At 42.6% G+C, this 25,943-nt stretch overlaps 1 protein-coding gene across 2 annotated transcripts; it reads right to left on the reverse strand.

The window, feature by feature from the left end:
* Window positions 1-1,317: 1,317 nt before the first annotated feature.
* Window positions 1,318-15,925, reverse strand: LOC118391238 (E3 ubiquitin-protein ligase RNF167-like). 2 transcript variants are annotated; one of them, XM_052457957.1, is made up of 10 exons: window positions 15,899-15,925; window positions 5,943-6,102; window positions 5,713-5,793; window positions 5,481-5,624; window positions 5,232-5,319; window positions 4,621-4,711; window positions 4,083-4,188; window positions 3,407-3,500; window positions 3,088-3,168; window positions 1,318-2,982 (listed from the first exon to the last, which is right to left on the reverse strand). In XM_052457957.1, exons 2-10 carry the CDS (start codon window positions 6,039-6,041, stop codon window positions 2,555-2,557), a joined length of 1,212 nt encoding a protein of 403 aa, XP_052313917.1. In that variant the 5' UTR covers window positions 6,042-6,102; window positions 15,899-15,925; the 3' UTR covers window positions 1,318-2,554. The 2 variants fall into 2 exon arrangements, with proteins under 2 accessions (XP_052313917.1, XP_035638315.1); XM_035782422.1 differs by lacking the exon at window positions 15,899-15,925 and adding an exon at window positions 7,189-7,291.
* Between the last annotated feature and the right edge of the window lie 10,018 nt (window positions 15,926-25,943).

Genomic DNA, 25,943 nt, shown 5'->3' on the forward strand with positions numbered 1-25,943 from the left:
TCACTAGCCACTTTAACTATGCCACTTTGTTTACTTTGTCTACACACTCATCTCATATGTATATACTGTACTCGATACCATCTACTGTATGCTGCTCTGTACCATCACTCATTCATATATCCTTATGTACATATTCCTTATCCCCTTACACTGTGTATAAGACAGTAGTTTTGGAATTGTTAGTTAGATTACTTGTTGGTTATCACTGCATTGTCGGAACTAGAAGCACAAGCATTTCGCTACACTCGCATTTAACATCTGCTAACCATGTGTATGTGACAAATAAAATTTGATTTGATTTGATTTGATTTGGCTCTCATGAGGACCGCCACAGGAATGCAAGACCCGGAGTTACCTCTGCTGCAGAGAATTAGTTAATTAGTTACCAGCTTCAGAAATTGCAGCCCCAATAAATGCTTCAGAGTTCAAGCAACAGACACATCTCAACATCAACTGTTCAGAGAAGGCATGGTAAAATTGCTGCAAAGAAACCACTAATGGACACCAATAGAAATAAGAGACTTGCTTGGGCCAAGAAACACAAGTAATGGACATTAGTCCGGTGGAAATCTGTCCTTTGGTCTGATGAGTCCAAATTTGAGATTTTTGATTCTAACCGCCGTGTCTTTGTGAGACGCAGAGTAGGTGAACAGATGTGTGGTTCCCACCGTGAAGCATGGAGGTGGTGGTGTGATGGTGCTTTGCTGGTGACACTGTCAGTGATTACTTTAGAATTGAAGGCACACTTAACCAGCATGGCTACCTCAGCCTTCTGCAGCGATACACCATTCCATCTGTTTTGCTCTTACTGGGACTATCATTAGTTTTTCAACAGGACATTGACCCAACACACCTCAAGGCTGTGTAAGGGCTATTTGACCAAGGAGAGTGATGGAATGCTGCATCAGATGATCTGGCCTCCACAATCAACCGACCTCAACCCAATTGAGATCGTTTGGGATGAGTTGGACAGGAGAGTGAAGGAAAAGTATCCAACAAGTGCTCAGCATATATGGGAACTCCTTCAAGACTGTTGGACAAGCATTCCAGGTGAAGCTGGTTGAGAGGCAAAGGGTGGCTACTTTGAAGAATCTCAAATCTATTTTGATTTGTTTAACACTAGGTTACTACACGATTCCATGTGTTATTTCATAGTGTATGTCTTCACTATTGTTCTACAATGTAGAAAATAGTAAAAAATAAAGAAAAACCCTTGAATGAGTAGGTGTCCAAACCTTTGACTGGCACTGTAGGACACCATATCACAGGACCAGCTATACCAAAAATAAACAGAGAGAAAACCCAAAAAATATTACATCATTTAAATAATTGTTTTTATAGAAGAGGTTGAAATAAAATTACACTGGACAAATTCAGACATTTTAAAAGGAGTAAAAGTAGTTCAAAGAAACGATGCTGGACAATAAAAACGTATTACAGTGGGGTTTACAATATATATATTCTCCTTTGACATGCCACATGATTACTGGTCCAGGGCAAATTAACTGTCCAACAGATCCATCAGAGAGGAAAAAAAACTCCATAAAACAGTGAATGAAACTCACCATAGAGTAAATTTAACTCCCACTTACCGACAATATCATGAAAGAAACCAGTTACAGAGATGCATACAGGTTACAGTATACTACTAGCATGGGGAAGATATGTTATTTGTGAGACAGCAGCACTGCAGTTTCCTTTCTGGTGAATGAGTTGAGTCTCTATTCAATCACTACCAAAGAAAATCATGCTACATTGATTTTACCTGGTATGCTCATTGAAAATAAGAATTTGGGGTATGTCAATTGTCAAGTAGTGCATTGACAGGATTTCTTCAACCAAATACCTACAGTTAAAGAGAAATGTCCAAATGTTTCAACGTTATATTTATAATCTCCACCCCAACATCAACATGCAGTATGTGGAAATGGTACGTTTCTATGTTTTGTAGTAAAAAAGATAAGTGTTTCCAATGTCATCATCAACCAATTAGTAGACAATTAGTAAGCAATGCCGACTCATAATTGGTTAAAATCACACAATAAACACCGATGATGTCATTGGAAACCATTTTGTTTTACTACAGAACATAGAAACGCACAATTTTCACATGTTGATGTTGGGGTGGTGCTTGTGAAGAAGAATATGAAGTTGAAAAATATAGAAATTACCTTTTAAGATTGAGACTACCAGGCTGTCACATCATTTTGTGAAAATATTAAGTTTAGGAGGAGCGTGGGGGGTTAGAGTGCACTGGCAAAGACTTAAAGCAAAATGTTTAACTGATTCACTGTACTTAATGTGTGCCTCATGTTTAAGACAGATTTAAAAAGGACTGCTAAAAATCTAGCAGAATCTTGGCTTTATATTACCATCTTAGAGCGAGCAACATTGAGTGACAATAGTGTTCTAGAAAGTCTATGACTGAGACAACTTCATAGCCACAGCTCCATAAACCAGTTTATCTTTTCGTGTGATAAAAATCACACTGGGGGACAAGACTGACCCTTTTCAGCTAGCAGAAAGTAATTTCATCTCATCTACCTCCAGGCTCTCAGACCCCCACTGTGCCCCTACCAATGAGCTGGGCAGTGTCATCGTCTGATGGGTGGGAGTCTACCACTCCCTCCTCAGTATCAGAGTCTGACACCTCCTGAGGGGAGTAGTAGCCCTTATACTCCAGGATGGGCGAGTCGCAGTGAGGGGGAGAGGGTAGGCACTGCGCGGTGGTTACTGTGGTGACAGTGGCAGAATAGGCCCCTGGACTGCCAGAGGGGAAGCCTGGGTTGGAGGGGCGGAGGAGAGGGGTGCGCTCAGTGTCAACTTCGCCCTCCCCCCTCTCTTCGTCTCCACCACGTGCCCTCTCATCCTCAGACTCGGACTCAGAGTACTCCGGATTGGGCTGGGTTACACGTTGTTTGCACACAGGGCAAGTTTTCTTCGTCCCTGTAAGCCAGGGGTCCACACACTTGCTGTGGTACGCTGAAGAGATGACAGAAATAAAAGAGTTACTGCAACCATGACCTTGGAACTGTGAGAAAAACAATTGCGAGTTATACAGGGACAAACATTATAATTTATAATTACCGTGTGAGCAAGGCAAAACTCGCAGTTTGTCTCCCTCTTCATACTCATCCAGACAAATAGCACAAACATCATATTCATCACCTAGAAAAAGAATAAGATTCACATGTATGTGTAAATGCATTGTAATGCTAACTGTAATGTAACGACAACAGGAGCAGAATGATAACAGGAGCAGACAATCAGATTGGTATTTTTGTTATTCGGGTTTCTCAATATTCTAGCGAAGAAATAGAGTACTGCTGTTCCAGAATGTGTTTGACCAGTTATACCGGTGACTGATTCTCATTTTAATGTGTGGTGGGACACTCCCCCTAGTTACCTTTAGTGAACTTGTGAATGGGGATCCTCTTTAGTTGTTCCCTGGTCAGCCTATTTTTCCTCATCCTTTTCCTGTACTGCACACAGCGCACAATCTAAACCAAGACAAGACAGGGAATGAAGAGACAGAGGCTGTGTCCAGATACCCATACTTAAGTTCTAAACAGTAGGCAATTTGGGGATGCTAAAATATAAAGTTTTATAGTATGTGAAATTTCAAAAAATGAGTATGCTTTAAAAGCCAGGGTGTCATTACACATTTTGGCTTTTCAACATCCTGGCTTTTCATCTAGTAGAATTCGCTGCACCCTATTGACAAAAGCATCCCTTTTCAAGAGCCACGTGTGTTTGACAACATTATCAGTTAGTCACGCACTGTACCAGAATGAACAAATGGTGGGAATAAATGCAATTGCACACTAGATGAAGCACTCCCAGTATTGATGAGCCTAGTATGTTGATATGTGTTGCTGACTGAATTTGATTTAACTAAACAATACATTCTAAATAGTTTGTAGTACGATTAGTACACAGCATGCTGTTTTAGTAAGTAGTAGGCAAGACAGATTTCAGACATAGCCAGTGACCACACCAAGACCTAAGGATGACAGTCACAGGGCTTTTAATATCTATTCCACATTCATTACAAAATGAGGCTGTTCCCCAAGGGCACTTACCAGGAAGACAACCATCACAAGGACGATCATGCCCACCACTCCGGTGAAGGGGATGAGATAATACGAGAGTGGAAAGGCAAACTCCGGCTTGAGGATCACATAGGCCCTGCATACCAAATACAGCACCGTCAGCTTTGTATGGGGGTATTTTTCAGAAAAGCGACTATGACTAAGAGGGACAACACTGCCAGACAATACCATCACCAACATGCTGATGACATCCACATAGGACCAGACACACAGCGGGGCTGACATCATAATGAGTGCAAAGATGTTATGAAGAATATGACAACATTTCAGTGCAACTCTAATCAATCAAGGTCCCATCTTCATTACGGTGCAAGACCATTACCAAAGAGCCAATACACACCCATGTTGAATGTTTACATTAGCAACCATAACTCTTCAGCAGATAGTTAAGTCGTACCCCCATCTAACATTGTGAACAGCGCTAGAAAGAACCTCTGTGATGTCACTCATGAACAGGTTGTCATGGAAGTTGCGCTTGACAAAAATATTGAACATCAATGGAAATCACCCTTGTTCAGGAATGATGAAGGTCCTGAGAATTTGGGAGGCGTAGTAGCTGGTGAATACTGAGGGGATCTCAATCTCCTCTGCAATGGTTTCTACACACACAAACAAACAAAAAGGGGAGCACATAAAAAAATGCAGTTTACAGTCCCTGTGTGCTGGCATTGATTTTAAAACTTGTGTCTCTCTGTCTGGTAGCATTACAGCAATATGACTAACATGTTGTTTGAGGACCTGTCTGCCTTGTTTGGATCATCACTACCCAAATAGGGACTTATGGTGAGAGGAGGGGAGGGGATAACATTCCCTTTCATCCAATGGATCAATTGGCTAAAATGACCTAATTTTCTTTCTCTTTCTCTTACATAGTCCTCATCTGACGCTATGACTGCAATTTTGAGGTTAGTGTGTGTCGCTATGCTGTTGGGTTGCTTAGCATTACCAAAGTATTTACTTCCTGGGAGGATCATACTGGTTAAAGACTACTTGAGGTTTTGAGAAGTGAGAACACAAATCAGTCAACCTGGTTAAGGGGAAGTAAACTAACGGAACTGATTCTGTCAGAAATGGAAAAATGCAGCTTAGGGAAGTTGAAGACGATTTCAGGATCCTCACCATTGCTGTAGTTCATGTTGAGTAGAGTCTCCGAGTACATGTTGTGAACGATGGCTGCACTGAATCCCGCTTGCTGTGCATGCAGCACCTGCATTAAATACAAAATCATAATTCACACTATAATAATTGTAAACACGACACGCAGTGTGGTTTTACACTGAATATGTTGCAATAAATAAATAGGTTGAATTCAAATGGAAAAACACCATATGTCCTAAGCAACCCAACATCATAGCGACACACACTAACCTTGATATCAAAATTGCAGTCATAGCGTCGGATGAGGACTATGTACTTAGTAGTGGTAGTGTTGGAATCACTAGATGTGGGCCGTGGTGGTGGAGGTTTTATCGGAGTGCAGCCGTTGAGTGGACGGGACTCTACTAACACACCCTTAAAGACGAAGAGAAAGAAAATTAGGTCATTTTAGCCAATTGATCCATTGGATGAAAGGGAATGTTATCCCCTCCCCTCCTCTCACCATAAGTCCCTCTTTGGGTAGTGATGATCCGAACAAGGCAGACAGGTCCTCAAACAACATGTTAGTCATATTGCTGTAATGCTACCAGACAGAGAGACACAAGTTTTAAAATCAATGCCAGCACACAGGGACTGTAAACTGCATTTTTTTTATGACAAATGCAATGGCAAACATCACTTGTAAATCCACAACAAACTTGATCATACAGTTCTACAATTATGAGGACTCACAGCATAGATGTATGCGTGCGCAGGTAAGGGAGCCAGTGTGCAGCACAGCACCAGAGTGAGAAGGCCCAGTTGGGCATCCATGCACCACAGACCCAGCATCCTGCCTCACTGTCTGTTTGGAGAATGGGATGAGTACGGCAAGGTAGCAGGGAAGCTCAGCCTGAGGAGTGAAAATAATCCCTTGATTATAGTATTCCCTTACAAAAAAATACTGTAGTTTTGAAACTGCAGTAAATGTGCAGTAACTGCAGTCAACTGTGGTATTTTGAACGCAGTAATTGCAGTATTTGCAGCAATTATACTGCACTCTAACTGTAGTAATAAACTGGATGGTTCGAGCCCTGAATGCTGATTGGCCGACAGCCGTGGTATATCAGACAGTATACCATGGGTATGACAAAACATACATGTTTACTGCTCTAATCACGTTAGTAACCAGTTTACAATAGCAATAAGGCACCTCGGGGGCTTGTGATATATGGCATATATAACAAGACTAAGGGCTGTGTCCAGGCACTCCGCGTTACGTCGTGCCTAAGAACAGCTCTTAGCCGTGGTATATTAGCCATATACCACACCCCCTCAGGCCTTATTGCTTAATTATACTGCTCTCTGACTGCAATCTTTTTTCGTAAGGGATTAATATCATTATAATAAATGATTCCAATACCAGTCCAAATAAACGGGGGGGAAAATCACAGTATAACGTTAATAGTTTCTATGATCAACGTTTAGATATGTTGGTGCCTGTATACAAAACACAAATACAGTACACTAGCTAGCTAACGTTTCTCGTCAGTGATAACTACAGTAGCTAACTAGTTTATACGTAGCTGGCTTGCAAACTAGCCAGCTAACGTTAAATTAACACACAGCTAAAATACGTTAAACATTTTGGAATCAATGCTTGGGGACAAAAATAACACATTCGGTCCGGTGGACAAAACTATTATTTTCCTTAATAACTGTTAGCTAGCTAGTTTACTTCGCTATTGGCTGAACAATCTGACGTTAGCTAGGTAACATTAGGTGTGCTGCTAACAACAACAAAGACGAATTTCATTTACCACGGCACGGATAACTAACGTTCGCTAATGTTCTAAGATTGTAACTAGCGATCTGAAAGTTACAGTATTTTATGTCAGGCTGCTCCTCAATACTGATAATCAGAACAGTATCAATTATGGAAATTTAAACATATCTATATATATATCTATATATATATATTTATCTATCTATCTTTTACCAGTCAGTGTCTTGTTTGGTCCAATTCTTCACTGCGATAAAGTTATTACCGTTCTCCTAGCAGCAGGATATTATGGCGGTACCACGATCGCGGATTTTATGTTTTCAAAATAAGAGTCCCCAGCAAAGACATACTACATGTTGGGAATATTGCACTCAATTGCAGTACAACTGTTTTTCACAGAATTTTAAATGTTATTTATACCAACATGTATTTGAAAGTTTACAAAGATACAAACAGATCACCAACCATTTCGAATCCCACCGTACCTTCTCCGCTATGCAATCTGGTTTCAGAGCTGGTCATGGGTGCACCTCAGCCATGCTCAAGGTCCTAAAAGATCATAACCGCCATCGATAAAAGACGATACTGTGCAGCGTCTTCATCGACCTGGCCAAGTCTTTCAACTCTATCAATCACCACATTCTTATCTGCAGACTCAACAGCCTTGGTTTCTCAAATGACTGCCTAGCCTGGTTCACCAACTACTTCTCTGATAGATTTCAGTGTGTCAAATCGGAGGGCCTGTTGTCCGAACCTCTGGCAGTCTCTACGGGGGTGCCACAGGGTTCAATTCTCGGGCCGACTCTTTTCTCTGTATACATCAATGATGTCGCTCTTGCTGCTGGTGATTATCTGATCCACCTCTACGCAGACGACACCATTCTGCATACTTCTGGCCCTTCTTTGGACGCCGTGTTAACTAACCTCCAGACCAGCTTCAATGCCATACAACTCTCCTTCCGTGGCCTCCAACTGCTCTTCCTAATCTTACTTCATTTGCACACACTATATATAGATTTTTCTATTGTGTTATTGACTGTACGTTTGTTTATCCCATGTGTAACTCTGTTGTTTGTGTCACACTGCTTTGCTTTATCTTGGCCAGGTCGCAGTTCTAAATGAGAACTTGTTCTCAACTGGCCTACGTGGTTAAATAAAGGGGAAATAAATCAAAAATAAAATGAACTAAATGCTAGACCCTGCGAAACAAATAAACATGACCAGAAACTCATAAACAGTTACACATAACTGACCAGCAGGGAGAACAAACAAAGATTCGGAGGTCTACTTTGTCTGCACAGGCATGATGGGGACAGAGTGTCCACTCGTGGCAAAGGGAGTGCAGTCTGTGGCATGGGGCTGTCCCGCTTGTGCACAGGGGATGAGGGCAGGGACAGGGGGAAAAGGATGGGGCCACAGGGGACCTATCAGTGACACAGGGGGTTAAGGTACCTCGGGTGTCCGAGGGCAAAGAGGCCCCTCTGTATGGGGATAACCTGTCCCGGTGCAGTGCCACCTTTCTCCCCCTGGGAGGCAGCTGGACCTGGTACACCACCTGGTACACCACCCAGCTGGACCTGGTACCCCATCCTCTCAAGGATGCTGCAGGACCCCACCCAGTGCCTGTCGAACTTGGGGCAACAGCCTTTCTTCCTCAGGGGGCTGTAGACCCAGACCACGTCTCAGCCTCAAAGTGCCTCCCCAGGTGTACACAACATAGTTTATTTTCTGCCTCACATCTGAATTCCCCAGATTCTCCCTAACGAAGGTGTGGGCTGTCTCAAGACAGTCCTGGAGTCTCCTGGCTTATTCTGGCATCAGTGGAACAGAAGGGCTATCAGGGGGTCGGCCCAAATGCCATCTCTGCAGGAGTGTGGATCTCTCTCCCCAGCATGAGTAAGGCAGGCATGCAGGAGGTGGAGTCTTGGACAGTGGTGCAGCATGCCATGAGGACCATGGGCAGGTGCTTGTGCCAGTCACGCTGGTATCTGGCAGAGATGATGGCCAGCGTTTTGTTGAAATGCTCCATGAGTCCATCACTCTGTTGGGGAAACGGAGTGGTGCGGGTCTTGTGCACACCCAGCCGTTCACATATGGTTGCAAACACAAAGGACTCAAAGTTTCTGCCTTGGTCGCTGTGAATGGACTCTGCAGCGCCAAACCTGCTGTACATACCCCCTGTGATGGCGTTGATGGTGGTCTTTGCTTTCTGGTCAGGCAGAGCATTGACCCCAGTGCACAACTGAGCAAGAGGACAAGTACATTAGAGTGTCTAGTTTGAGAAACAGACACCTCACAAGTCCTCAACTGGCAGCTTCATTAAATAGTAACCGCAAAACACAAGTCTCAACATCAACAGTGAAGCGGCGACTTAGGGATGCTGGCCTTTTAGGCAGAGTTGCAAAGAAAAAAAAAATATATCTCAGACTGGCCAATAAAAATAAAAGTTGAAGAAAAGAACACAGACACTGGACAGAAGAACTCTGCCTAGAAGGCCAGCATCCCAGAGTCGCCTCTTCACACCGTATATTTTACAATAGTTATCTTTTGTTTGTTTTTAGTCCCATCCTTAAGCTCCACTTAACCACTCCCATCTATCTCTGAACAACATCCAGTTTTGATTTCTATGTGCCATATATTTTTTAAACTGTTCTGTGACGTTACACAACATTTCTGAACCTTTCTATTCTCATACTTTCTACATATTGTAAATTAAAGATAAACATTTTTGCGAAGAGTAGTATTATATTATTGATCGATTGACTATTACTTTTTAAAATCACCCAGCAGTGCTATCTGCAGAGGAGGACATAACTTGCAGGGGGTCTGGGGGTCCTCCCACTACGTTGCCTAGAAATTGGCCTGAATATTGATCACCCATATCTCTACAACTCTGCTCTTTTCAATCTATATCTAGCATATTGACTGATATAGCCTAGTAATACAATATAAGGGCCATGTGAGAATCTCTGGTAATTTAACCTATTTCTTAATTAAGTTATTTTGTGCATTTGATATTGCCTATAGGGAGCAACATTTCTGGGACCATGGCTGGCAACGTCACATACGCCTAACTTAACATTGTGGGACTGCGGTTGGGTTTGGGACCAGTCCTTGCAGTAGCAGATGGGAGTCGGACAGAAAGCCAGCTTGGACAGAAGCGGGATGAAGAAATCGGTCCACGCAGACCTCTACTGTGCACCATGACACTGAAGCCTGTAACACTTTAGAGCTGTTTATTATTGTGTCAGCGTGAAAAGTAGGGACTTAGCTAGGTAAACTGACAGATCAATAACATTACATTGACATACTGGCTAATATAACTCACATTGCACTGAAAAAACATCAAAATGTAAATCTTCAATCGTTTGGAAGATGGTTTCATAATTTCATTCAGGTCTAGTTTGATTGAGGCAAAAAATAATAGCTAAGCCAACTTTTGGCCAGCTCTCTCTGTAACGGTTCATCAACGGTGAAAGCTTGCCAAGTTTATTTACTTCTGTAATGTGACAAAACAAAAGCTACAAAACATTTTCATACAAACAGCTGCAGTTACATAGTAATAATAACCACCTCATATCGCTATCTGACAGATAACTAGAGGCTAGAGCTGACCTGGCTGTGGTATCTACTCACTAATGTATTCATTCACCTCAGTTGAGAGGGGATGAAACATTAGCTAAAGTTACAATACTAGCTCAGCACTATGGGCTCCTAACCAACTGTGCTATTTTGTTTGTTTTTTTGCATTGTTTGTAACTTACTTTGTACATAAAGTTACTGCTACCGTCTCTTATGACCGAAAAGAGCTTCTGGACATCAGAACAGCGATTTCTCACCCCGAACTGGATGAAGATATTTTCTTTAATGAGTCCGACGCAAAGGATATACTGCTTCTCTGAGACCAGGCCCAAATCCCCGTCATTCGTGTGAAGAAAGGACGGGGATACAGGGGGAGAAGGTCGGGGTGCCTTGTGAGAATTCGTAGGCGAGTGACTAAACCACTGATACCATCCGTTCTATTGACCAACATGCAATCACTGGAAAACAAACTGAATGATCTACGGTCGAGACTATCCTACCAATGGGACATTAAAACTGTAATATTTTATGTTTCACCAAGTTGTGGCTGAACGACGACATGGATAATATAGAGCTGGCTGGGTTTGTGTTTCTATTTGTCAATAACAGCTGGTGCGCGATGTCTAATATTAAAGAAGTCTCTAGGTATTGCTCGCCTGAGGTAGAGTGCCTCATGATAACCTGTAGCCCACACTCTCTACCAAGAGAGTTTCCCCTATATTATTCGTAGCCATCTATTTACCACCACAAACCGATGCTGGCACTAAGACCGCACTCAAAAAGCTGTATAAAGCCGTAAGCAAACAAGAAAAATGCTCATCCAGAAGCGGTGCTCCGAGTGACAAGGGACTTTAATACAGGTAAACTAAAATCAATTTACCTCATTTATACCAGCATGTCACATCCACGCCATCCAGCCAGCTCCATGCCCCAGGTAGATGGGGGGAGAGGGGAAGGGTGGATGGGGCCGTCTTACCGACCCTGCTATGCCCCTCCAGAGGGACAGAGTCAATCATCCAGTCATCCAGCCCAAGCTGTAGTAGGCCAAAGCCAGCCCTCCACACTTGCCTGGCTACCCAGACATTTGCGAAAACATTCAGGGCCATCTGATTGGTCCAGAAACCGTTGGGCCAGAGGCTGAACACACATTAGTAAAGCGGCAGTTTGAACATTTGTCATAGGCTTTGATACTAGATTGGTAAGAGGCGATCTAATCACTGATGACTTTGTTTTGTACAACAGTCCTTGTACCTCTTGTCACCAGAAACGACTTCAATGATGTCAGTCTCAGACTAAAGTATGTAACGAATGACAGACCTCCAGGCTTCTAGGCCCTATACTCTCGGCCCTGCCTGCCTGCCTACATGCCCTTTCCCTGGGCCTAAGTGTCCAGCTTACTCCCCCCCAATAATTCAATTTTTCTCTCCACATCGAGACCTCTAGGCCTTTTCTCCCTGCCCTGCTTGCCTACCCAGTTGTGTAGCTAGCTAGTGCTGTTCGTTGTTGAATCTCAGATCACTTGTCATGATGTGCGCTCATACTGCTCTCATCTCACGTGCCTGCTGCAGAGCTCTCTCAACACACACACCCCTCTGGTCCTCCCCCTCCCTACCAATGATTGTATATTAAGCTCCCTCCCTACCACATTTACTTACTCAGCAACAGCCTGCCTCACTGCCTGATAGTCAGCAGCAGGTCACAGTGAAATTAATACATGTAAAAAAAAAATGCCATGGTGGCCATGGAGCTATTTAGAAGTAGCCCAAAACCCATAACCAATACATTTTCACCAATTTGCAGTAAAACCATGGACATGGCAACACTGGTTGTGATTGAATGGCAAAGACCCACCCAAGAAACACTCACATCAAACCACACCCCCAAGACAACCTTCATTTGCCTTCAGTCATGGTCGCTAGCGTTTCTTAATGAGCATTGACGAAAAGAGGCCAAATCAGGAGCCCTTTAAGCTTATGGATTAAATTAACTCCACAACTGGGTTATTAGCTACCAGTTCCCAAAACGTCCAGCAAGGTTTGGGGACGTGCATCACAAGAGGTTGCTGAGGGGAGACCATTTCACTAATCCGCTCCAGTCATTACCACAAGCCCGTTCTCCCCAATTAAGGTGCATGTTACATCTACAATGGGGAAAGCAGACCCAATTAGGAGCAACTTAGATTTACAGGCATTACGGAACTAGATATTGGACAGACAATTTATGCCACTCAACAGTCACCCAGTACCCATTACTGCATTTCTGTAGATAACGCTGAACTAACTGTTTCTCTGCAGCAGCTTAAACCAAAGCAAGGTTTCCTAAACTTGGTCCCCGGGACTCTAACCTTTTTGTTTTTGCCCTAGCTCTACACAGCTGATTCAAATAATCAACTAATCATCAAGCTTTGATAATTGGAATTAGCTGTGTAGTGTTAGGACAAAACAACTAAACATGCACTGCTTGTGGTACCAATGACCGAGTTTGGGATACTCTGAACTAAAAGGTACAAGAGGGTCGGTCGCCTCCAGGCAAAAGAGCTGATCAAGGGACTACAGAAAAAGGCAGGCCGAACAGGCCCCCATTAACATCAACTGGGCTGTAGTGGAGCGGGTCGAGAGTTTCAAGTACCTTGGTTCCCACATCACCAACAAACTATCATGGTCCAAACATACCAATACAGCAGTGAAGAGGGCACGACAACAACTTTCCCCCCTCAGGAGACTGAAAGAATTGGCATGGGTCCCCAGATCCTCAAAAAGTTCTACAGCTGCACCATCGAGAGCATCCTGACCGGTTGCATCACTGCCTGGTATGGCAACTGCTCAGCATCTAACCATAAGGCACTACAGAGGGTAGTGCGTATGGCCCAGTACATAACTGGGGCCAAGCTTCCTGCCATTCAGGACCTACATACTGTAGGTATGTCAGAGGAAACCCCCAAAAATTGTCAAAGACTCCAGTCACCCAAGTCGTATAGACTATTCTCTCTGCTACCTCACAGCAAGCAGTACCGGAGTGCCAAGTCTAGGACCAAAATACTTCTTAACAGCTTCTACCCCCAGGCGATAAGACTGCTGAACAATTAATAAAATGGCCACCCAGACTATTTACATTGACCCTCCCCCCATTTGTTTTTACGCTGCTGTTACTCGCTGTTTATTATTTACACAGTCACTTTACCCTTACCTACATGTATAAATTACCTTGACTAACCTGTACCCCCACACATTGACTCGATACTGGTACCCCCTGTATATAGCCTCGTTATTGTATTGTGTTCATTTTTAGATTTTTTTTTACTTCAATTTATTTGGTTAATATTTTCTTAACTCTTTGTTGAACTGCATTGTTGGTTAAGGGCTTGTAAGTAAGCATTTCACTGTAAGGCATTCGGCACATGTGACAAAGTTTGATTTGATTTGGTAATTATATAAATTAGGTAAGAGAATATCATATTACCATTGGTGTAATAAAATGAGAGAGGTTAAGGTGAGCCCCTTAATAATCCCGCCTCCTCAATCCAAGTGTTTGACATTGAGGAGGGGACAAGTAACTTTATCAGCAACAGTCATTTTTCATTGGAAAAGGGAAAGCTAGTCAGTTGCACATCTGAATGCATTCAACCAAAATGTGTCTTCCGTATTCAACTGAATCAGAGAGGTGCAGGAGGCTGCCTTAACCGGCATCATTGGCACCCAGGGAGCAGATTTTTTCCACTTTGCCAGCTCGGAGATTCAAACCAGCGACATTTTGGTTACTGACCCAACGCTCTTAACTGATAGGCATCATACTTTGATCTGCTGTCATCCAAATATGTCTCACGAGTGGTGCAGCGGTCTAAGACACTGCATCGCAGTGCTAGACGCGTCACTACAGAGCCTGGTTTGATCCCAGGCTGTATCACAGCCAGCTGTTATCTGAAGTCCCATAGGGCTGTGCACAATTGGCGCAGCGCCGTCTGGGTTAGGGGAGGGTTTGGCCGGGGTAGGCTGTCATTGTAAAAAATGATTGGTTCTTAACTGACTCGCCTATTTAAATAAAGGTTAAATAAAAAAATATCATTACATTTCATGAAAAACATGATTTTGACTGTTCATTACAGACGCAATCGGGGCCTGCGTAGACGCAATCGGGGCCTGGGTAGGGTAGGGACAGAATGTCGCGGGCATGGGTAGGGATTCAAATTAATGCCCATGCAGGGCTCTAAGGAAGGTCCAGGGAGTAAGCTGGACACTCAGGCCCAGTTTTACTGTGTGTGTGTTGCAAATCTATTTTTCTGCATTTGGTGCATGTGTACTGTGTCTTCCTTCCCATCTTGGGTCCACACACATCGCAGCGCTTCTTCTTGTTGCTACCTGCTGCATTCAATACTGATGAAAACACTTAGTTCAGGAATTTTACTAACAACTCACTCACTCACTCACTCACTCACTCACTCACTCACTCACTCACATAGTTGCAGCAAGCCAAGGTAAGAGAGTCAGGCACACACACATGCAACAACATCACTCACACTTACTTCCGGTATTGGAGTTGTTGGTTCTGTGGGTCGGGCGGATGGGGCACCAGCATCCTCCTCCTGAATCCTCCTCACAATGGCTGCAGAAGCTGTGGTCCTTGGGATATGTTGCCTCCTCTGGATTTGAGGTCTTACCAATGCCTTTCCCAGCTCTTAGAGAAAGAGCCATCTCCTCTGGAACATCCCTCTGTTCCAATCTGGGTTCAACGCCATCCAGATGACAAACGCGTTGTACGCCGAGATCTCCAAGATGTTGAAGAATATCACAAGTGGCCAGCTTAGGGTTCTTCTTTTGCAGCTGTAGCCAGTCACCAGCTTGTATAAATTGTACACCCCTCCTTCTGTTGCATTGTAATCCATTATGATTTCTGGTTTTTGTTGTTCCTGGCCACAGATTCTCCCATCCCTCCTCACGAGTACCACATTTTTGCCTTTATTGGCCAAAGACTTTTAGAACTAAACCAAGATACACCACAGCCTGTCGTTTCAAATGGGAACAAATGAGCCATAGTGGGCAGAACAAGCAAGGAGGTGGATTGAGCCAAGCACGAGCTAGCGAGATCCTATTGGCAGGTTATAGCACAAATTAGCATGATTCTGTTGGCGAACACCTACTCTGAAGTGCGCGTGTGCAATAACTGAATTTGCCTTTGCTCTCCTTCTAAACAACACAATGTTTTAAAACTTTGGCAAAGGGTAAAGTCTAATTAGTCCACTCTGTTCGTAACATAGTGTAGTTTTGGAAACAGAAAGCTCAACGTTGAGCATGGAGGAAGTTGTATTTGTTTGTGCTCTTTCTGAATAGAGCAGATGAGAGGGAGGTACCTGATTTGGTGAGGCGTATGTCCAGGAAGTCCAGACCTCCTTCATCATGTCCCATAGCGCAGGAGTTCTGCAATTGAATTCACAAATTGGTGAAAGGACATCAGTGAGTTTAGGTCAGAACAAAAATGTACTAAAAAAACAATGGTACTCAAAAAAGGGTTGGACGTCTTCTTTAGAATGTGAACTTTTTCAACATACTTGATGTGCAGGTTGGCTAGGTTCAGTGTCATCCGCTACACTGCAGGAATTAGCATTTGAAGTCATATTTGGTGAGCATCAACCCCGTGACTTCAACTGGGTTACTTCATTCTTTTATTATTTTCCCACCAAACCTTAACCCCATCTTCCCACAAGGCGGCAGTATGTTTCTACTGAATGATTTCTATGTTTGGGAGGGATGAAGGGACTTAAATTATACCACCTCTGGACGGGTGGATTGAGCCTCACTTCTAGGGAAAAACAACTCAGATAATCTGATAGTTCTGAATTTCTGAAGGTCTACAGAGATTTTAAAATTATTAATAGATGCTGTAGGAACAAAAGACAAACCATGATTCTCTGTTGGTTGGTGGGTGTTTGTTTCCGTGTGAGTGTTTGTCGCCACACGGTACTGTTTCGGTTTTCGTTTCATCACATCATTTATTGTTTTGTATTTCAGTGTTCAGTTTGTTTTTTAATAAATCGTCATGAACACTTACCACACTGCATCTTGGTCCGTTCCTTCAGACGAAGAGGAGATCTGCCGTTACAGTGGGCTCCGCTGCCTTGGATAGCAAAGAGTAAACATAACTCTGAGTATAGTCATTGTAGTAAATTACCACATATTCAGCACTAAACTAGGTAGAATATTTGAATTAAAATAATTGTACCGATGTCATTGAATAGCCAATAGCTAATATTTTGGTTAATTGCTGAAAAATATCCCAAATGTATGTTATTTGTTCAGCACTAAGATTCTAACAACAACAGTGTGTTAGATATACTTATTTAGGCTCATGTTGTTTAGGTTCTAAAATGAACAGAGTAAAAACTCACAGACAACTATGAAAAGCTCAAACAAAGTGTATTTACCCAATGGGTCAGACAAAGACATGTTACCACCAGCACAAGTCTACTCCTTCCCTCTAAACATTACATCTTTATTGCTAGGCAGGAAGTTAAGGGACGTGGGTAATAAACTGTTCCTTCTCCCTTAATGTGACCTGACCTCCACCATATACATTCCTCCTACAGATAACCATTAACTTCTGGTGTAACAACCAGACTTTGGCCCTTCTCCTTTCCATAGGATGGATACCTGATGTCTAACAATATTTCAAGTTTCAAGACACACAATTAATCTTCTCCTTTCCCCCTTTTGATGACCAGGTGGCGAATCGCATCTCTGCATGTCTGGCAGACATATCAGTGTGGATGACGGATCACCACCTCAAGCTGAACCTCGGCAAGACGGAGCTGCTCTTCCTCCCGGGGAAGGACTGCCCGTTCCATGATCTCGCCATCACGGTTGACAACTCCATTGTGTCCTCCTCCCAGAGCGCTAAGAACCTTGGCGTGATCCTGGACAACACCCTGTCGTTCTCAACTAACATCAAGGCGGTGGCCCGTTCCTGTAGGTTCATGCTCTACAACATCCGCAGAGTACGACCCTGCCTCACACAGGAAGCGGCGCAGGTCCTAATCCAGGCACTTGTCATCTCCCGTCTGGATTACTGCAACTCGCTGTTGGCTGGGCTCCCTGCCTGTGCCATTAAACCCCTACAACTCATCCAGAACGCCGCAGCCCGTCTGGTGTTCAACCTTCCCAAGTTCTCTCACGTCACCCCGCTCCTCCGCTCTCTCCACTGGCTTCCAGTTGAAGCTCGCATCCGCTACAAGACCATGGTGCTTGCCTACGGAGCTGTGAGGGGAACGGCACCTCAGTACCTCCAGGCTCTGATCAGGCCCTACACCCAAACAAGGGCACTGCGTTCATCCACCTCTGGCCTGCTCGCCTCCCTACCACTGAGGAAGTACAGTTCCCGCTCAGCCCAGTCAAAACTGTTCGCTGCTCTGGCTCCCCAATGGTGGAACACACTCCCTCACGACGCCAGGACAGCGGAGTCAATCACCACCTTCCGGAGACACCTGAAACCCCACCTCTTTAAGGAATACCTAGGATAGGATAAAGTAATCCTTCTCACCCCCCTTAAAAGATTTAGATGCACTATTGTAAAGTGGCTGTTCCACTGGATGTCATAAGGTGAATGCACCAATTTGTAAGTCGCTCTGGATAAGAGCGTCTGCTAAATGACTTAAATGTAAATGTAAGTTTAGAAGTCAGAACCCATCATCAGGAAAGGACAAGGACAGGGGGACATAACTTAAAAAATGGCAGAGTAATTAAAAAAGTACATTTGTTTTGAGTCAACATGACGCTCTCGGCCTGCCTAATGTTAATGGTTACACTTGTGTCCACCTAGCCTACAATTTCATGGTTTCTGAGACAGTGATCTGAGAGGTTGCCAAGTCTACTGTGATAATTAGTGTCATATCAGGGCATTATGTTCTAGTCTCATAGTCTATTAATTTAAGCTATAGGCCTATGGGTTTATTATGTTTAGTTCTGTGTGAGTCGCATGTTAAATGCAAGAGTGATGGATTTATGTAGGCCTAAAATACTATTTGGTCTAGATAGTGAAACCACTTTAGATGGTTTGTTGTGTGCAATCGATTACAGTATGGTTTAGGGTGGGCTATGTTTTTATGATAATTGAATGATAATTTGAGTGCCTACATTTTGGCACACCTACATTTTAGCTGGCCCTGCCATCAACGGACAACTGCCTACGCCACTGATCTAAACTTGCCCAGAATGAAGGCAGAATGCTTTAAATGTTTTGTAGATCTTTATTAAGGGCTTGCAAACTATTACAGACTACAAAGGGAAGCACAGCCGCGAGCTGCCCAGTGACTCAAGCCGACCAGACGAGCTAAATAACTTATATGCTCACTTTGAGGCAAACCAACACTGAAGCATGCATGAGGGCATAGCCGATGTGAGTAAGACCTTTAAACGGGTCAACATTTACAAGGCCACAGGGCCAGACGGATTACCAGGAGGGGTACTCCGAGCATGCACTGACCAACTGGCAAGTGTCTCACTGACATTTTCAACCAGTCCCTGACCGAGTCTGTAATACCAACATGTTTCAAGCAGACCACCATAGTCTCTGAGCCCAAGAACACCAAGGCAACCTGCCTAAATGACTACCGACCCATAGCACTCATGTCTGTCGCCGTGAAGTGCTTTGAAAGGCTGGTCATGGCTCACATCAACACCATTATCCTAGAAACCCCAGACCCACTCCAATTTGCATACCACCCCAACCTATCCACAGATGATGCAATCTCTATTGCAATCCACGCTGCCCTTTCCCACCTGGACAAAAGGAACACCTATGTGAGAATGCTATTAATTGACTACAGCTCAGCATTCAACACTATAGTGCCCTCAAAGCTCATCACTAAGCTACGGACCCTGGCACTAAACACCTCCCTGCGCAACTGGATCCTGGACTTCCTGACAGGCTGCCCCCAGGTGGTAAGGGTAGGTAACAACACATCTGCCACGTTGATCCTCAGCCCAGGGGCCCCTCAGGGTTGCATGCTCAGTCCCCTCCTGTACTCCCTGTTCACCCATGACTGCATGGCCAAACACAACTTCAACACCATCATTCATTTTTCAGATGGCATAACAGTAGTAGGCCTGATCACTGGCAACGATGAGACAGCCTATAGGGAGGAGGTCAGAGACCTGGAAGTGTGGTGCCAGGATAACAACCTCTCCCTCAACTTGAACAAGACAAAGGAGATGATTGTGAACTACAGAAATAGGAGGACTGAGCACGCCCCCATTCGCATTGACGGGGCTGTAGTGGAGCAGGTTGAGAGCTTCAAGTTCCTTGGTGTCCACATCACCAACAAAGTATCATGGTCCAAACACACAAGGACAGTCGTGAAGAGAGCACTACAATGCCTATTCCCCCTCAGGAGACTGAAAAGCTTTGGCATGGTCCCCAGATCCTCAAAAGTACAGCTGCACCATTGAGAGCATCCTGACTGGTTGTATCACCGTCTGGTATGGCAACTGCTCTGCCTCCGACCGCAAGTCACCACAGAGGGTAATGCGTATACATCACTGGGGCCAAGCTTCCTGCCATCCAGGACCTCTATACCAGGCGGTGTCAGAGGAAGGCCAAATAATTTGCCAAAGACTCCAGCCACCCAAGTCATAGACTGTTCTCTCTGCTACTGCATGGCAATTGGTACCAGAACGCCAAGTCTAGGTCCAAAAGACTTCTTAACAGCTTCTACCCCCAAGCCATAAGACTCATGAACAGCTAATCAAGTAACTTTACCTGCATAATCACTTTACCTCTACCTACATGTACATATTACCTCAATTACCTTGACTAACCTGTGTCCCCGCACATGGACTCTGTACCGGTACTCCCTGTAAATAGCTTGCCTACTGTTATTTTATTGATGCTCCTTAATTATTATTAATATTATTTTTGTATTTTTTTAAACTTCAGTTTATTTACACATTCTTTCTAAAACTGCATTGTTGGTTAAAGGCTTGTAAGTAAGCATTTCACTGTAAGGTTTACCTATACCTGTTGTATTCGGCGCATGTGACAAATACAATTTGATTTGATTCAAGGGTCAGCCCATGCATGAGTTGACTTGAGGTAGAATATGAGGTCATTGCTGGCAAGTATTTTGATAAAATGTCATGTTGTAGCCTATGCCTAGGCCTCGCTAAAGGTAAAGGCTAAACTATCTTGCAAGTTCACGCACATCAGAACCACTGGGAGAATTTAGACAGGTGAATAATGTTGCAAGTGTAAGGGTGGGGAATTAGCTCGCTGGTTTAGGGTCATGAACCCTAAATGCTATCTAACTGGCTAATGGACAGCCCCTCTGCATTAGGTACTTGAACCACCCCCCAGCGCTGGACACATGTAATAGGCTGTAGCAGCATCCAGACCAGCAGTAGGCTACCATCAGCTACATAGGGATTCAATCCTAAAGGGGCCGTGAAAACCTGTAAGTAAGAGACCTAGGGCTTCAACCTTTAAACACCTGGCACTGGCAACTGGAAGGTGTTGGTGGAGTGAAAGAAGAGATTCGAGGCACCAGGAGTTTAAAGTCCTACTCCAGTCTCTTTTTCACCTAATTTATGACCTGATTTAGTTAATAAAAGGCACATCTCAATAGGTGGTCCAGTTGACTCATGACATTATGGCACAAGTGGGGTGAGGTTTGCTCCTCAAGCATGGGGGGAGGCCGATGACATCAGCGGGCACCATCAGACCAACTCCTTGAATGCCCTACTCCTTGAAGTTTGCAGTCTAAATAAACACAAGTTTTTACTCTTTAGTGTGTGTACACTGATGTATTTATACTTGGGATATCGCTTAACAGGAAATGTTCAATAATCTCTGGAGGACGTCATTAAGTTTATTGTTTTTATTTATTTATTTATTGCACCAAAGAGCAAAAAGGCAAAAATCCTGCAGGAACGTTATACAAGAGACACTGAAAGAACAAATTGCTGTAACAAAAGCCCAGAAAGGCTACCTCACCAAAGAGTGAGCATAAACCTGGTCTTGTATATAGCCATGTTATTGTTATGTAATTTTCTTGTCTTACTTATTATTATATATATTTTTTAACTTTTACTCTATTTAGTAAATATTTTCTTAACTCTATGCCTGCATTGTTGGTTAAGGGCTTGTATGTAAGCATTTCACGGTAAGATGTACACGTTGTATTCGGCACGTCACAAATACAATTGCATTTGTGGGCTAGATGCAGCCAAACTTGCCCCCCCTGTGCAAGGGATTTATAGACTTTCACTAGGAGCTGTATCATTAAATTAATAGTCAAGAAATGGATGTTGCAATCCAAGATTGCACCCTTTTAAGTTTGATAAATTCTTCCAAACAAGAGTGGTGAATAACATAATACCACCATAATGTAACATAACAGTTTTTTTTAACCTCCACTCCTCACACGAGAATTGTCACGTTCTGACCTTTATTTCCTTTGTTTTGTATTTATTTAGTATGGTCAGGGCGTGAGTTGGGTGGGCAGTCTATGTTTGATTTTCTATGATTTGGGATTTCTATGTTTCGGCCTAGTATGGTTCTCAATCAGAGGCAGGTGTCATTAGTTGTCTCTGATTGAGAATCATACTTAGGTAGCCTGGGTTGCGCTGTTTGTTGTTGGGTGATTGTCTATGTTAGTGGCTTGTGTTCAGCACAGGTCTCATTTGTAGCTTCACGGTCGTCGTTTATTGTTTTTGTTACTCTTTTGTATAGTGTTGCAGTGTTCAGTGTTCTCTTTATTAAAATTCACTATGAACACATACCACGCCGCATTTTGGTCCTCTGATCCTTCTCGCCTCTCCTCTTCAGATGAAGAGGAGGAAGACCGTGACAAGAACACTAATACACACATTTATTGCATTGTTTTCCAAGTGTATTTATCATCCCACCCACCACCCCCTTCATCTAAGCTGCTTTTCTACTATATGATTCTTGCAATGAAATATGTTTTTTCTTTACTGCCAATTTTATTATATTAACCCCTGCAGTTGAAGGTGTTACAAATGGAAAAGTGCAACAAATAAATATACAGGAAGTTAGATACACAGTTAAGTCATGGAAGGCAGTCCACAGAATCCCAATATCAGGTGGAGGGACATAAGAAGAAAATATCATAAACTGTGATGGTGGTGATGTCTTTATTCACATATGTCCCATGTGTTAATGATCAGAACTGATCTAGGAACTATTCAGTTGTCATAAGAAATGAGAAACACAGCACCTGAAAATAAAATAATGGATTAGTAAATCCACATATTCCAATGGAAAGTGTGTCCGATTATGTAGTACATTTACTTGATGTGGAACTGTTGAAATATAAACTTACAAGAATCCCTTTCCACAGCCAAGTGGTCCAAAGAACATCTCTGTTGGCAGGCAAACTTTTCGACAGACTCCACTCAGGGTGGGGCAAGAGAAGGGAAATGATGCAGCCTCATTCTGCACAACTATAGTTAGAACCAAAAGGAGTACAAAATGGAACCAATAAAACAATAAACTTAAGAAAAACATATTGCATATACTGTAATATGTGCAACTTAGATGTAACTATTGAATGCCAATGCATTCATATCACCATTTAATTTAGAAATGCTATTTTCATTAGGCATGTAAACACAAATTGAATCCAGACTTACTATTAAGTGATAGGAAAACCAGGAGCACCAGGAAGAGCACACGTTGACAAGACATTCTAGCTGCTGAAGAGGATTATGTTACTACTCCGTCACAGAACTGAACTACACAGAACTAACTGAACTTTAGTCGTGGCCTGTTTTGTATGTTGGTCTTGAGGGAGGAGTGACTTTAATAAGGAACGCTATGGTCACTGTGAGAAAAGCTCAGGATGGAATTATGTGGATGTCTGAATGGACATACTGTTCCTAATCACATTTAGTAAAATTCCTTCCCTGCAAAGAGTAGGCTACTCATGATGCAGTAGCATCACAGGACAGAAGCTCGAGAGCAAAAATTGTTTTCACCTGATCTAAAAAAATGCTTTAGTCCATATGTTAACAATTTCCAGGGAATGTTTTTCTCTCTGTGAGAGGCAGCAATGTTAGCCTGAAATCACACGTATCTCCAATGTATGTTGTTTATATCAAATATACTTATTCTATATTTGCAGAACATATATAGTCTCATAAGTCTTTGACCTCTGCTGTCTGCCCTTTTAGGCCATATTTTTCAATGGCAGTGAGAGACATTCAAACTTCTACATACTGTAGGTGAGTTTCTTGCATCGCTGAAATGTGCATAATGCATAACATTATCACATTACAGTAAACCCCCATAAATGTTTGCTGCCTTCTGATGGATCACACAGTTAAGGTTTGTAAAGACATGCCTGTATGGAAGGTAGGACTACTAGGGCCGCATTGTACTAGTTCTGCTTGTTGAGCTGTTCTTATGGTTTGAGGTTTTCTCTTGGGTTTGAGTCGTCCGGGTTTGGCCGGGGTAGGCCGTCATTGTAAATAAGAATTTGTTCTGAACTGACGTGTCTAGTTAAATAAAGGTTCACTTAGCAACCAACATGTCTAGGCATCTAGCTTTTGTTTTTATCAACTCAGTTTTCTTTTTACATGGGCTGATAAATAGATCCTGTGTTCCTTACACAGTAAGTGGAAACAGAGCAACATGTATTATTGAATAAAACAAATTCCCCTACTAAATATGCATCCAGAATGGTCCATTTAAATTTGTTATTACATTTGCAGTGCGGTACAAGCTGACTCTTCACAAGAATACTTCAGATTAGAGGTAGAATAGCTCAACTAAATTCACTCCGTGTTATTTTAGCTCTGATTCTATTGTTTTTAACAGCTTAACTAACGGTGTGAGGGAGAAACAGAAAACAAAGAATAGAACTAATAAGCAATAACCAATTCATGTTTAATGATCAATTTAACACTACAAGTATTTAACTCTGTATCTGCTGAAAATGTTTTTTTTTATCTGTGTCCTGATAGGAGTTAGTTTGACACCATATATAATGGGGTTGATAAATGGAGGGATGATAATAATAGCAACCGACATGAGCTTTCCCAATACCTTTGGACCATCACTGGATCCAAACAGAGAGTCCATAGCATCAAATATTGTTCAAATAATAAAGTTGACAAGGGCTATTAAATGAGGCAAACAAGTAGACATAAATTTGTGTTGATTTTTTTGGGAATGCCAACAAGCAACAATCATTTTGACATATGAGAAAATAAGAAATGCTAATAGTAAATTAAACCACACAAAGAAAGACCCATTGACAATATGTTTAACAATGTCCTCTTGTAAAGCAAGTATTTCTATCAATGCCCAGTTTTGACAAAAGAGTCAGTCTATGTGTGATCCACAAAGAGGATACCTGAGCATTATTGAATTGGACACTCCTGTTGTACCACAGGGAAACAGCCAAATGAAAATGAGCAACTTGCAGATGGTTACTCTTGTCATGACAGTTTGATAATGCAGAGGTCTACATATTGCCATGTACCTGTCAAGAGTCATCACAGTTAAATTAGTAAATTCACATAAGGAATATGTCATGATCACAAATATCTGGAGAACACAGTTACTGAGTGAGATCATATTTGATCCTGTCAGTGTATACAAGAATGCAGGGTAGAAACCAGTGGATCCATAATGCACAAGAAAATATACATGGGCTCATGGAGAGTTCTGTGTAAACTTATAATCACAATCGAGGTCAAATTAAGAACAATTCTCAAAATAAATCCCAGGAGGGTAAAAACCAATATTATTAATCTATTTGTCCAAGATTCATCCAGCCCTGAAAATGTGAACATTACTATCGATGATATGTTGTCCATATCTCCCTCAATTTCAATGTTGATGTTTGATGCTGAAATAAAAAAGATTAGCATGTTTCAATCATAGCATTGTTTAAAAGAAATTAAACAAATCACAGGTAGATTGCCATAATGACTTTAGTTGACCTGAAATAACATTATTTCATTCACTTCATTAGCAATACAAAACAAATTAAAATCATACTGCATTTCACAGAATTTCAATACTACATTTATACCTCTATACCTTTTGTACTTGCCTTTCACAGTGGTTTCCCAAACTGGCTTGATGACAGATGAGTGTTCTTGCATTTATATTACCTCTTCAAGAGGGAGGGTTCCCCGAGTCACCCCTAATTCATTCTCTTAAAAAATATATACATAATTAATTGCTTCTGTGAGAAAAGAGGGAATTGATTCATCCTTAAGTAAACTACTTGTTGTTCATAACATTGTTGCATTCATAACTCGTAGACCTTCCCAAGTTGGGAACATTGAGTTTGACCCTGATGAGAACAAGACCACAGTTATGTGGTCTCGAGTGGCCACGAGATCAAGACTGACAAGATCAAGTACATCCACATC

Source organism: Oncorhynchus keta, chromosome 12, assembly GCF_023373465.1.
Source record: "Oncorhynchus keta strain PuntledgeMale-10-30-2019 chromosome 12, Oket_V2, whole genome shotgun sequence".
Classification (NCBI taxonomy): Eukaryota; Metazoa; Chordata; class Actinopteri; order Salmoniformes; family Salmonidae; genus Oncorhynchus; species Oncorhynchus keta.

Coding starts and splice junctions, on each gene's coding strand:
- LOC118391238 (XM_052457957.1), bottom strand. CDS start 6,041: ATGCTGGGTCTGTGGTGCATGGATGCCCAACTGGGCCTTCTCACTCTG. Junction 4,712..5,231: donor CAACATGAACTACAGCAATG/GTGAGGATCCTG, acceptor TTGTGTGTGTAG/AAACCATTGCAGAGGAGATT. Junction 3,169..3,406: donor CATTCACAAGTTCACTAAAG/GTAACTAGGGGG, acceptor TTCTTTTTCTAG/GTGATGAATATGATGTTTGT.